Below are 13,354 nucleotides of genomic sequence, written 5' to 3'. Positions count from 1 at the left end.
CACACTTTGAAGTGAGACTGTTCCCAAGGTCGTCTTCTGAGATATTCACTAAATACCAGAGCAGTGGAAAGGTGTCAGTCTCTGCTGAGGACTGCCCCTACAACAACCTTGTGTGAAGAAATACATTAAGCACCGCATCCTTTGCAGTTCTTCCTGACGCTAGCAGAGTACATGACTCCCAAGGAAGCAAATGAGAGTGTCCCGTCTGTTACCATTATTCCCACGGAAGGCTGTCTTCAGCAGGAGTCCCCGGATAGCAAGACAGTGCAATATTTTGCCCTAGGTAAGGAGAAGCTGGGCTCAGGCCAATGGCTTTGCTTAACTCCTCCTTGCATGCCCAGCCCTTTATCACCATTGCTGCTGTTCTTTGCCCCTCAACAAGAGAAAGGAAAAAGGAAAACTGTGAATCTCTCCATCTAATATGTTATGTCATCAGATAGGCTTGCTCTTCACAGGATATCAAGCTGTCGGGGACCATCCTCCAAACGTAGCCCCCAGTATCACTCCAGGGTTCACAGTACTCGCTAGCCATGACACGATCCTATTCAATCACAAATACCAGTGAAGTCCCTCATCGCCTCTTTTACTTCAGGCTTTTCTGCTCCTCTGCTTCACCAGAGACTTCTTGCGCTTCAGTGCTATATAGAGTTTGGGGAGCAAGTTGCTGTCATCCTGGAAAATTGCAGGGTAAAACAATACCAGCATATATCTTTGATGAATAGGAAACAAGCTGGGAATTGGAAAGACTGTATTTACTCCGGAGGGGATGAGAATCATTGGCGTACAGTCTAACCCATCAATAATTAAGGTGGAAGAGGAACTCTCAGCAACGTCCTTATTTAAGTATGTACGCATCAGCATTTTTCTCTATAACTCCTACCGTTTTGCTGTTTCACTACTGACAAGTAGTGATTTAGATGTCAGAAGTAGTAAGTTGGTAATGTGAAATTTAACAATGGCTGCCAGTCAGTGTTTATACTTTTATTAATGGCTATAAATAGTAGAGGATCTGAAGAAAATTATTAGTATGAACAAAAGCAATGACTGAAAATATAATAAATATCTGTAACTATAGAAAAAACAAGAAATTAAAATTCAGCTTTCAAGTAAATAGTATCTCATGTCTAAGAAAACCAGCAAAGCTAAAGTCATGTTTCTAGACAATGCATATAGATGGATGGTTCATCTCTTAATTACCAGAAACAGCGTTCCGATTATTTTTCTAATCAAAACAATTCCATTTGATATGAAGAATTACATTTCAAGCCTTTGAAATGCATCTATAGCTTTTTATGACAGCAGCTACTTAAGTTTTTGCTCTTTCAGGGGAGGAGAAACCCATGAAAAACTAGACTTCTAATTCTTTAAGAAAATATCTGGCCCTTAATATTTCATAATTACATCAAAAAACTCTAGTGGCCTTTTGTTTTTTTTGGGTTTTTTTGAATTATCAGTATTAGGATTATGGATTCAGCCCTTCAGCGAGGTAGAAACATTAGTACTCCTTCTACTTGCAGCTGTTAATATTCTGGGCTAGTATATAGCTTGAAGAAAATCCAGCACCTTAAAATAAATTACTGAACAGCTAAAGTAATAATTTTTGCCATTCTCTAACTCAGAACAGTAGATTTATTTTTCACTTCAAAATTTTAAAATAACGCCTCATGACAAGACTTTTGTGCAATGAAGATTGTGTATTACCTTTTACTTATTTTTTATGGCCATGTTATAACCTCGTGTAAACAGGCTCATAACATAAAATACTACTTCCTTTCTAGATAGAACCTGCTGTGTGTATTTTAAGGTTAATGTGGTGAAGAGCAGGAAGTTTCTTGTTATTACACATCTGTATTTCTGCAGTCTGTTGTCAAAAACCGCCTTCATTTTGAACCAAGTTGCAGTGTGTTCATGAATTGCAAACCATTGCAAGAAACGTGTGATCATTTGAGCTGAAGTGGCAGTTTTCACACTGTTGGAGTTGTTACAGCATCTAATTTTAGAGCTACAATGAAACAGTCTGGATTACCCGTCGGGGACACTATTTCAGCGCATTAATGAGGTTATACACAAAGAGAGTTTATTACGATAAGAGGTAGATGTTCATTAGATCAGTAATGTGATTACAGAATGTGCTGTAAAGGAAGCACCATTGGGAGCTATAGGGAAGATGATTTTGCAAACATTAAACAAAATGTAAAAGCAAAACATCATTATTAAATTTGCTAACTTTACTATGCTAGTTTTACTAGTAAATATGCACAGTTTTAAATGAGAAAACAAAATATCATATTTTGGCTTAGGGCAAAATTGTCATCCTCCTATGTAAGGGAAAATATTTAAAAAAAAACAATACATTTTCAGTTCATTTTAATCTAGCCTAATTGCTGAGAAGCTAAATCCCCATTCTGAAATTCTGTGTTTGTGACAATATATTTTTATTTCCTCCGGTGTGCTTTTGTTTGTTTGGGGTTTTTTTTGTTGTTTGTTTGGGGGTTTTTTTATGGTGTTTGTTTTTTGGTTTTTTTAGGGAAGCTCTGCAGAAGAGAACTCTCCAAATATAATTCACAGGTAACATTTTAAATACAATAACAGTAATATATTATACAATACAGGAAATAAACATGTCTTTCCACTCAGACCACAGAACTGCATGTATTTCTAAAAAATGGGAAATAAAAGTCTACAGGTTTATGATTCTTCCGCAGCCACTTTCATTATTCATTGGCAAATACCTTCACGTGCTTTGAAACCGAAGTTAGGGCACCGCCTTAGAGCCAGTACAACGCAGAGACAGAAAGGACCTGGAGGAGATCAGCTCATGCATCCATGCGCATTGAGGCTTCATATTTGTCCTCTTCGTGTTTGCACATGATGAACTGGTCTTTCAACAGCAATATACAGAGCGCAGTAATCAACTGCAAATTTTACTAGTAATACTATAATGAAGAAGTAGACAAGCAAGGTTCTCTCCCAGCAGTCTGGCAGGCTACAGAAAAGACTGGAAGATCTACACCTAGGACCTAAATCTAGGATCTACAGAGAAATGAAACTCTTTTTTATAGGTACTGGCAAGGTTTCTGAAAACTTTCTGAAAATCCACGCTGAAGTAATTTAAAAAGTAAGCAAACCATTTTTTTTTTTTGGTATATGGTACATCAAAAAGTAGAAGGTATTTTACATCTTACATAATTGCTGCAAGTTTCAGTACAATAATCAAATTACATTTATGTGCAAGCAGAGAAACACTATGCAAAAAAGCTGAGTGTAATTAACTTAAACACAAAGCTGCCAAGCAGAAGACTAAATGCACAATTTATTTTCCTCTTATTGATCAATTAAGGGCAGATAGATCAGGGGATTAAATATTGAATTCTCCATATTTGCAGTGTTTTCTGCATGACAGAATTTGTAATTATATCTTCTTTTGCATTCTTAAAAACTCTGAAGTTTTATTTACGTGCAATCTAGGGTTCCTACACTTGCTTTGCTACGCCCTAAGTGATAGGCTAAATCATAATTACAGTACGGAAAAATTTATTCTAATTTTTTGATATTTTCAAGTTTAACTCACATTGATTTTTGAGGGATTATTAAGAGAGATGAACATGTAGAACTTAAGGAAAATAAATAAACAGACAAGTCAATGGGGCATGGAACAATCATCTACTTGAGGGATATACATATTAATGTAATGAGGGAAAGCAATTATTCAAATTGACAGAAGAAACTATAAATAAGGTAACATTGGTAGAAACAGCAAATCAGAGAAAATAATTTTAACTCAGCATCTTAAAGTGATGGTTAGTTCAGAATTTAAGACCTCTGTTATCTCCAGAAAATAAAGTTCACAAAGAACTGAACGGCTCAAAGCAGTAATAAATGGTTATGTAGCCACAGAGCTCAATGAATACAGGGAACTAGTGTTGGCAGCTCCACAGAACTTAAGCTTAGGTACACCTGAGTCTTTTTTGAGGGGTAGGAAGCATATACATCTTGAGAGACCCGCTAGACTTCACAAAGAATCTAGTCCTATTTAAAAAGGTTAGAGCATAAAACCTTTTAAACACGCACATCCTAAATGTTAAAATTATTATTTGGTTGTTCAAATGCTTCCAAACTTAACAGGAAATGTTTAATACAGCAATGGGTAAAGGATATAAAATTTAACAAACCTAGCTGAAATAACGTTCATATATCCAGTCAGGCACATGTATGTAAAGAACAAAACATACACACAACAAGAGAATATCCCTCACATTTACAAAATCTTTGACAAAATTCAAAACCAAACCCAAACAAACTAAAGAAACATCAGCAGTGGTCTTTACTCTTTACCTGCATTTAAACATTTTCAACGTATCAGAATCTGTAGAAATACAGAACAAAGCAAAACCTAGTGGTAATTTGCAGCCATGCTCCTGATACAAGGGGAAGTCAGAATCTAATCAGTACATGCTAACTATAGAATTATCCTATCCTTTCATTAAAAACTTATAAAAGACTTCCAGGTGGTATAGGTGAGTACAGCTTGGCCTCTAATTTTCTGTTCTTTAGAGAGTTAATGGAATTTAAATTTATGACTAGTTTTACTTTAAAGGAACATTTGGATCTTTTCATGTCTTACTATTTATCATATGTAGTGATTTTAAAAAACTAATAGAAAATAAATTAAAATAATTGATAAAGACGAAATATTATATAGTTAAAATCCAGTCACTTTGTTTTAGATCATTCAGTGAACATTTCCAAAAAGCCTTTGTCAATAGCTGGTTAAAATAAATTCATCATGTAGGACTTAGCAACAAGTATAATGACAAATATTAATAAAAAAGGAACCACACTCTTCCCCAAAATAGAAGATGACAGACAGTGCTAAAGATAGTAAGAGACTCACAGGTATTTATATCATAATACATCTGAAAACCCATATTTACATGAAGGGAAAAAAAAAAGGAGGCTGGAAGAGAACTGAATCTGAAATGCCTCTAAGTGAAACAACCTGGAAAGGACAGTGTGATATGCCATAGGGAAATTCTCACATACCATTTTAATGGCTTTATGTTGAATAAAGTGCTTAGGCAGCCTCTAAAAACCCTGTCCAGCTCAAGAAGCATTCCTCTACTACACGCTATTACACACAGAGCCAAGACAAATCTCTGGCACAGTATGATGGAGGTTGAGCTGATGGGATGCATCAGGGCCACAATACAGCACTCTGTGAAGATTTCAATGAAGCACTGTGACATCTAGTAAACCCTGGAAAAGACTGACTTTAAACAGACAGACTTCAAAGATGTTTACAGATCACCAGGGACCATTCCCACTCACAAATTCCTCAGGATCATGTGAAAATAAAATTAAACCCTGGAGAAAAACTCAGAAGGCTCAAAACCAAGAAAATAATATTTAAAAGTCATCACTCACGGCAAACTAATTTCAAATTGACTGACTTTTCCAATGGTAGCAGTACTTGTTGTTTCAAAATTTGAATACCATCCTTTCCATATGCAGTGATCACTAGTCCATTCTAAAGGGCAAAAATTTGGCTATACATGTGTATCCCAACTGGGAATCTGCAGCCTGTCCCTCGTCCCACTTCTGTGCTTGGCACACACTTACTCCAGCATCACTTGTAACCTGCAAGTCACTATGACCTATAATTTCTTAAAAATTGTTAGTCCTTCCTTTGTACTAGATGGGAGTTTATAAACAATGAAAAACTAGCAAACAGAGTTCTAAGATGTTGAATTCAGTTGAGTAATTCCAACTTCAGCAACATTCCAAAAGGCTTACAAACAAGCAAATTCTCACCAGTTGAATGAGCGGGCTAATTAGGTCCGTCAGGGGTTTATTGACAAGCAGAAGGTCTTCAGCAGCCTGTGTGTCCCCTCCTGCACCAGATTTCTGTGCCTTAATAAGATGAGAAAAAATAAAAAGCAGCCTTGGTGACTGTTCCGTTATGAGAAACAAATTAGGTCCATTAGGTGGTCAAAGTTTGAACGGAATTTTGAAGGAGACTTGTACACTCTTTTCTAGTTAAGTGTTTCTGGGCTCCCGATGAGCAGTTACACTCCCTGTGTCTGTAACAATAAGCACAAAGCAAAAGGGACTCATGCTGTCATGCCCATTCTGCACAGGCTAAATATACTGCCCTACATGACATTTCTTCATCAAAATGCTATAAACTGCATACACAAAAGGTATCTCTAAAGCAATCAATGTTTTATGTATTTGTATTCTCTTTCAACATGACGTGCCTATTTTAACATTAATGTTCAACTATTTTTTTTCCTTTATCAGGAACAATTTTAAGTGCAACTCAAAACAAGAAAAACAAGGTGACTGAAAGTTAGGATTCTCAGCAGTAATGTTCAGTTGTGCCCTTCTGACTCATTTTGAACTCTGAACTATTCATAATATATTATAATAATTTATTTTTTAAATAGAAATAATAAAATCCTTAAGTGACCGAAGTCTGTGATCTGATCTGTTACTACTTGTCATTCTCATCATTGTCATCCCCCTTCGTCAAACATACTGCCATCCTAGGCAGTGTTATTTATGACCCATCCCTGCCCCAGGACACCACAAAGGTCTGCTTGCAAGATTTTTCATTTAACTTCATTATCTTGCAGCAGCTTTGGACCATGACCTTATACAGTCTAGCTGCTAGAGGAAAACATAAACATTTTGTCTAAAAAACACACTTAAAAATCTTTTTGTATTGTTTTTCATTTAAAGCTCAATCCTAAAATCATCATCCAAGCGTAATACCTGAGGATTTCCGTTTGGTTAAGTGAACACAGAAGCAAATCCCCTGAGACAAAAGACACTACTGCTGAAGCTCCACTATTGATACTGATGAGTTGGAAGGATAATGCCTTTCTTCTGGAAAGAATTTTGAAAGAAAAGAGATCTGAAGAGCTGTTTCTCCAGGTAATAAGACACATTGGTATGTCCCTCACTGACACTCACCACAATGACCTGGATTGCTGAAGTCCAAGAAGGGCACAGTGCAGAGAAGACAAAAAAAATCGAGTATTTATATTAATGAAGAAAGTGAAGTAAGTCACCTTCACTTCAGCAAAATTTAGAACAGCTTCTGGTTAGTGCTTGAATGAGAAGACAGACATTTTCCATCAGGGATGTTTGATTACTTTCTTTATCTATTTAATGTCTTTGACAAAAGAATGAACGATATCACTAAAGGAATTATACTTTTTATATATATATATTTTTTATATATATATATGTATATATATGTAGGTGTATTGGGTTTGCATGGCAAGATTTTGGAAGCGAGGGGGTCTACAGGGGTGACTTCTGTGAGAAGATGTTAGAAGCTTCCCCCCATGTACGATAGAGCCAATGCCACCTGGCTCCAAGACAGATTTGCCACTAGCCAAGGCCAAGCATATCAGCAACAGTGGTAGTGCCTCTGGGATAACCTATTTAATAAGAGGAAAAAGAACTGCCGTGTCACAGCAGCCAGAGGAGAGGAGTGAGAATTTGTGAGAGAAACAACTCTGCAGACACCAAGGTCACTGCAGAAGGACGGGGAGGAGGTGCTCCAGGAGCCAGAGCAGAGATTCCCCTGCAGCCCTTAGTGAAGACCACTGCAGACCATGGAGGTTAACAGTGGAATAGATATCCACATGCGGCCCACGGAGGACCCCATGCCAGAGCAGGTGGATGCACCTGAAGGAGGCCAGCAACGTGCCCTTGTGGCCAAGAAGGCCAATGGTATCCTGGGGTGCATTAAAAAGAGTGTGGCCAGCAGGTCGAGGGAGGTCATCCTCCCCCTCTGCTCTGCCCTGATAAGACTACATCTGGAGCCCTGTGTCCGGTTCTGGTCCCCCCAGTTCAAAAAACACAGGGAACTACTGAAGAGGGTCCAGCAAAGGGCTACGAAGGTGACCAAGGGACTGGAGCATCTCTCATGAGGAAAGCCCAAGAGACCTGGGTCTGTTTAGCCTGGAGAAGAAAAGACTGAGAGGGGATCTCATCAACACTTATAAATATCTACAGAGTGGGCATCAAGAGAATGGGGCCAGACTCTTTTCAGTGGTGCCCAGCGACAGGACAAGGGGCGACGGGCACAAACTGGAACCCATAAAATTCCATCTGAACATGAGGAAAAACTTCTTTACTTTGAGGGTAACAGAGCACAAGAACAGGCTGCTCAGAGAGGTGGTGGAGTCTCCATCTCTGGAGACATTCAAAACCTGCCTGGACGCGTTCCTGTGCAGCCTGCTCTAGGTGAACCTGCTCTGGCAGGGGCGTTGGACTAGATGATTTCCAGAGGTCCCTTCCAACCCCTACCATTCTGTGAGGCGGTGACCCTGTGGAGAGCTTGTGCTGGAGCAGGTTCCTGGCAGGACCTGTGGCCCCATGGAGAGAGAAGCCTGCACTGGAGTAGGTTTGCTGGCAGGACTTGTGCCCCTGTGGGGGACCTGTGCTGGAGCAGTCTGTTCCTGATGGATTGCACCCTGTGGGAAGAACCCACATTGGAGAAGTTTGTGGAGGACTGTCCACCATGGGAGGCACCCCACGCTGGAGCAGGGGAAGAGAGCGAGGAGTCCTCCTCCTGAGGAATAAGGAGTGGCAGAGGCAACATGTGATAAGCTGACCGCAACGCCCATCCACTCCCCCCTGCTCAGGTAGGGAGAAGGTAGAGAATTCAGGAGTAAAGTTGAGCCTGGGAAGAAGGGAGCGGTTTGGGGAAGGTGTTTTAAGATTTGGTTTTATTTCTCATTACCCTACGCTGATTTGATTGGCAGTAAATTAAATTAATTTCCTTGTGTCGACTCTGTTTTGCCTGTGACAGTAATTGCTGAGTGATCTCCCTGTCCTTATCTTGACCCACGAGTCTTTCATTATTTTTTCTCTGCCCTGCCCAGTTGAGGAGGGGAGCAACAGAGCAGCTTTGGTGGGCATCTGGCAGCCAGCTAGGGTCAATCCATCACAAAAGGATACACGCTACACCACACTTAAACTTACATTAAGTCACTAAATAGAGTCCACTTCTCAAATCGAGATTGCAAATTACTTTCAGCTACTGTGAATCACCTGTGGAACATGATATGATGAAACTGCTCCAAAACAGATATGCAAATTAATCTGAACTTTTGTACCATTTCCATTAAAACACAAGTACTTGGGGCACAGAGAGCAACCTCTTGAATGAAGCTGGATACAATTATCAGCACCATTCATCATAAAGTACTGAAATGCAAATGAAAACTGGTGTCATGTTTTGCCTATGCAGCTGTGTAAGGTTATCACTTTACATATGAAAAGCTTAAATAAAAAGGATTCAAGTGGAGGTAGTACTATCTGTAAAAGTCAACTTAAGTCTCAAAAATGGATAATATGAGAAAATTTGGTTCTTTATTTCAAGTATTGTTTTAGAAGGTATCTTATTCAGAAGATCCCTATAAAAACGATCTAAGAATATTTGTTATCACTGCAGTGATGCATTTAGTGCCACATGGGTAGTGAAATATTAGGCAGGTGCATGGTAAATAGCAGTCACCAACTAATGGCCCTCATTCAATAGGGCATGTGTAATGAGGCAGCTGCAGAACCCACAGGGGCCCTGTGAAGAATACGGTCAAGACAAGTATGCCAAGGCAAGCAACATCACCACAAAATTATTTTTATAGGGATAGAGGGCAGAGCTATGCTTCAAAACTCAGTTTTCCAGCTACCTCTTTTTACCCATTAGCCTTCCAGAGCGAAGCAGATTACTTTGACTAGAGATGGACAAAACTGGAGCTGGAGTTTTAGTGCACACCAATCAAGTTGATGTACTAATGTAAAGCCAGAATAGAATTTGGCTTTGAATGTATAGACTTAATTTTGTATGTAAATAAAAATCATCAGTTTCACTAAATTACCAATCCCTGTGCAAGATCCCCTCTCCTCATATGCCTGCTCCAGTATAATTGGCCTCACCACTCTTGCATGGAGCATAAGTAGAGAATGTAGCTCTCTGTGATTACATGGAGTGCTGCCAACAACATGAGAATCAGCAATTAGCCTACAAAATTTGAAATGCATTACAGAACCTGCTATTAGATGACTCGAAAAAGACAAGGTATTGTACCATCAGTTCTAAATTAAGTTTCTTACAAAGATTAAAAAAAAAAACAAATCAACACCTCTCAGTGAAATATCTGGTTGATAACACAACTGATTATGTAAATCTGTGTAGAAAGTAATAAAAACTCAATTTTTAAGTCACTTCATACATTAAACCTTCTTTAAAACAAACAAACAAAACAACAACAACGGAAAAAAAAAGCCAAACAAAACACAGAGGAAGACCTTTTCAGATTAAAGAAGCCATATCCTGAAATTCAATACAATCTGGCTGCAATCTTGAATCTCTGTCCTCCAGATATATTGGACCTAACAGGCTTTGGTTTTCAGCAGATAATCCCAAGAACATCAAAAACCTAACACGAAGAGTAAGTGCTGTTGTTTGCAGCCCAAATACAAAAGTTACTTCCAGTTAACTTAGAAATTTCCCTGCCAGTACCTGAAAGGGGCTTACAGAAAGGATGGGGAGGGACTCTTTTTCAGGGAGTGTAAGACAAGGTAACGGATTCAAACTGCAGGAGGGTAGATTTAGATTGGATATTAGGAAGAAATTCTTTACTGTGAGGGTGGAGAGGCACTGGAACAGGTTGCCCACAGAAGCTGTGGATGCCCCATCCCTGGAAGTGTTCAAGACCAGGCTGGATGGGGCTTTGAGCAGCCTGGTCTAGTGGGAGGTGTCCCTGCCTATGGCAGGGAGGGTGGAACTAGATGCTCTTTAAGGTCCCTTCCAACCCAAATCATTCTATGATTCTGTGAAATCTGGCAATCATTTAAAAACAAAGCAAATATTGCTAGCTTAACATCATGTCTAAAGAAAGACTAATGCTTTTTCTTGTTTTATTTTTAAGAGTGTTATGTGCAATTTCTTTGCATAGTATTTTTTTGTGCTCTATTTTTAAGGAGGAGGAAGTCTTCACTGGAGGAGGAAGTCCTACCAAGGCCATGATTTGCAGTGATTCAAACAGAAACTTCGAAAACATATTGATTAGCATAAGAGAGGAAATACTTAAGGATAAGGAACTGGCTGGATGGTCGCATCCAGAGGGTGGTAGTCAATGGCTCGATGTCCAAATGGAGAGGGGTGAGAAGTGGTGTCCCTCAGGGATCCGTACTGGGACCGGTGCTGTTCAACATCTTCATCAATGACATAGTGGGATCAAGTGCACCCTCAGCAAGTTTGCAGATGACACTAAGCTGAGTGGTGTGGTCAATGTGCCAGAGGGACGGGATGTCATCCAGAGGGACCTGGACAAGCTAGAGAGGTGGGCCCAAGCAAACCTTAAGAAGTTCAACAAGACCAAGTGCAAGGTCCTACACTTGTGTCTCCTCGTTATCAATACAGGCTGGGGGATGAGGTGATAGAGAGTAGCCCTGCAGAAAAGGACTTGGGGGTACTGGTGGATGAAAAGCTGGACATGAGCCAACAATGTGCACTTGCAGCCCAGAAGGCCAATCGCATCCTGGGCTGCATCAAAAGAACAGCAGCCAGCAGGTCAAGAGAGGTGATTCTCCCCCTCTACTCTGCTCTCGTGAGACCCCACCTGGAGTACTGTGTCCAGCTCTGGGACCCTCAGTACAAGAAGGACATGGACCTGTTGAAGCAGGTCCAGAGGAGGGCCATGAAGATGCTGGAGCACCTCTCCTATGAAGACAGGCTGAGAGAGCTGGGGTTATTCAGCCTGGAGAAGAGAAGGCTCCGGGGAGACCTTATAGCGGCCCTCCAGTACCTGAAGGGGGCCTACAGGAAAGATGGGGAGGGGCTGTTTGCAAGGGCATGTAGCGATAGGACGAGGGGCAATGGTTTTAAACTAGAGCAGATTAGGGTTAGATTAGACATTAGGAAGAAGTTCTTTACAATAAGGGTGATGAGACACTGGAACAGGTTGTCCAGAAAGTGGTGGAGGCCCCGTCCCTGGAGACATTCAAGGCCAGGCTCGATGAGGCTCTGAGCAGCCTGATGTAATTAAAGATGTCCCTGCTTACTGCAGGGTGTTGGACTAGATGACCTTTAAAGGTCCCTTCCAACCCAACATATTCTATGATTCTACTTTTTTCAGCACACATGCAGCGATTACACATGCTTTTCAAGCTCAGTAATCACGTGTGATTTATAATAAAAAAGATTCAGTTTCTTATGGAGTAATCTCTTTCTTTTAAAATGAATGGAACAAAAATGCTTTGAACTCTCATTGAACAAATATTGAATTAAGCTATTTATGGAGTACAGAAACAAAAGAGTCAGCTAGAATCTGTGTTTCCAGCCTATAGTGAGGCTAGTATGGATAGTCTAGCCAAGTAAGTACGTGAAACAGTTATGCAGTTGAAAATGCATGCTCTTCTCTTTCCACCAAACTACAAAGTCAACAAAATCAGAATAGTGGGCATTTCATTATTAGGATAACAGGAAGTTACCTAAAATATTGTTTAAGATGGTGATGACTCCAGGAAATAAATTCCATACCTGTAGAGTCTGGCGCACAATGTTTGCTGTATACATCAGCATGCAGTGCAAAATGTCAAACAAGGACAGAAGCAGTGCATTTGCTGTCTTGGTGCTGCTTTTATCATCTGCCTCCAAGTACAGAGCCACAGTTTCTATTAGGAGATTACAGATGTGATGAGCCAGTCCTACATAGAAAGTGAGACAAAAAGAAGCAATAGACTATCAGGAAAAGAACAATGTGGAAGGTAGCCCAGTTAAAAATACTAGATTAGCATAAAAACAAATTTCACATACATTATGAATATTTATTAAATTTCCTCTTTTTCTCCATTTTCATAATTACCTCTTCTGTTTGGAGCAGCTCATAGAGAGAGCTAAACTGATACAATCAGATTTGCTAACTCCATGGAAAATTATGTAACATTCATTAAATAAAGACATACTTTGAATCCTAAACTTTTCTGTAGCATGCTGGTACACAAGTCTTCACAACAGATGTGGTCACAAGAATTAAGCAATTTCTCCAGCTTGTTACAAAATGACACATCAAGGTTGGAGCTTAAAGTTTTCGTTCTTAACTGGAGTTCCAATCACAACCTTCCCCATATGCTTTAATTGTAGAATTGAACAGTGTTATGCTTAACATAAAATATATTCAGAAGAGCATTATGAATTAAATACCGAATGCTATACCATAAATGCTATTAAGATGCTATTGACTGATGGTAGCAAAAGTTTCCTGAAAATACCATCTTCTCTTGAAGCTTTTTTTCAGCTTCTTTGGAATTTAATAACATCATCTCTTGT

The 13,354-nt window shown here is 39.6% G+C and overlaps 1 protein-coding gene across 11 annotated transcripts in view; it reads right to left on the bottom strand.

Annotated features, from left to right (window-relative positions):
- ULK4 (unc-51 like kinase 4) overlaps nt 1–13,354 on the bottom strand; it is a 255,213-nt gene that overhangs the window by 60,940 nt on the left and 180,919 nt on the right. For 10 of the 11 annotated variants that reach the window (XM_054190816.1, XM_054190817.1, XM_054190813.1 and 7 more), the window contains 2 exons: nt 12,566–12,732; nt 5,812–5,910 (listed from right to left, as the gene is read on the bottom strand). In XM_054190816.1, the coding sequence (XP_054046791.1) occupies nt 5,812–5,910; nt 12,566–12,732 (266 nt within the window). Of the gene's footprint in view, nt 1–5,811; nt 5,911–12,565; nt 12,733–13,354 lie in introns of those variants that run through there. The other variant, XR_008464756.1, reaches the window with a different exon arrangement.

Source organism: Rissa tridactyla, chromosome 2 (assembly GCF_028500815.1).
Source record: "Rissa tridactyla isolate bRisTri1 chromosome 2, bRisTri1.patW.cur.20221130, whole genome shotgun sequence".
NCBI lineage: Eukaryota > Metazoa > Chordata > Aves > Charadriiformes > Laridae > Rissa > Rissa tridactyla.
This window is presented reverse-complemented; position numbering and strand designations above follow the sequence as displayed.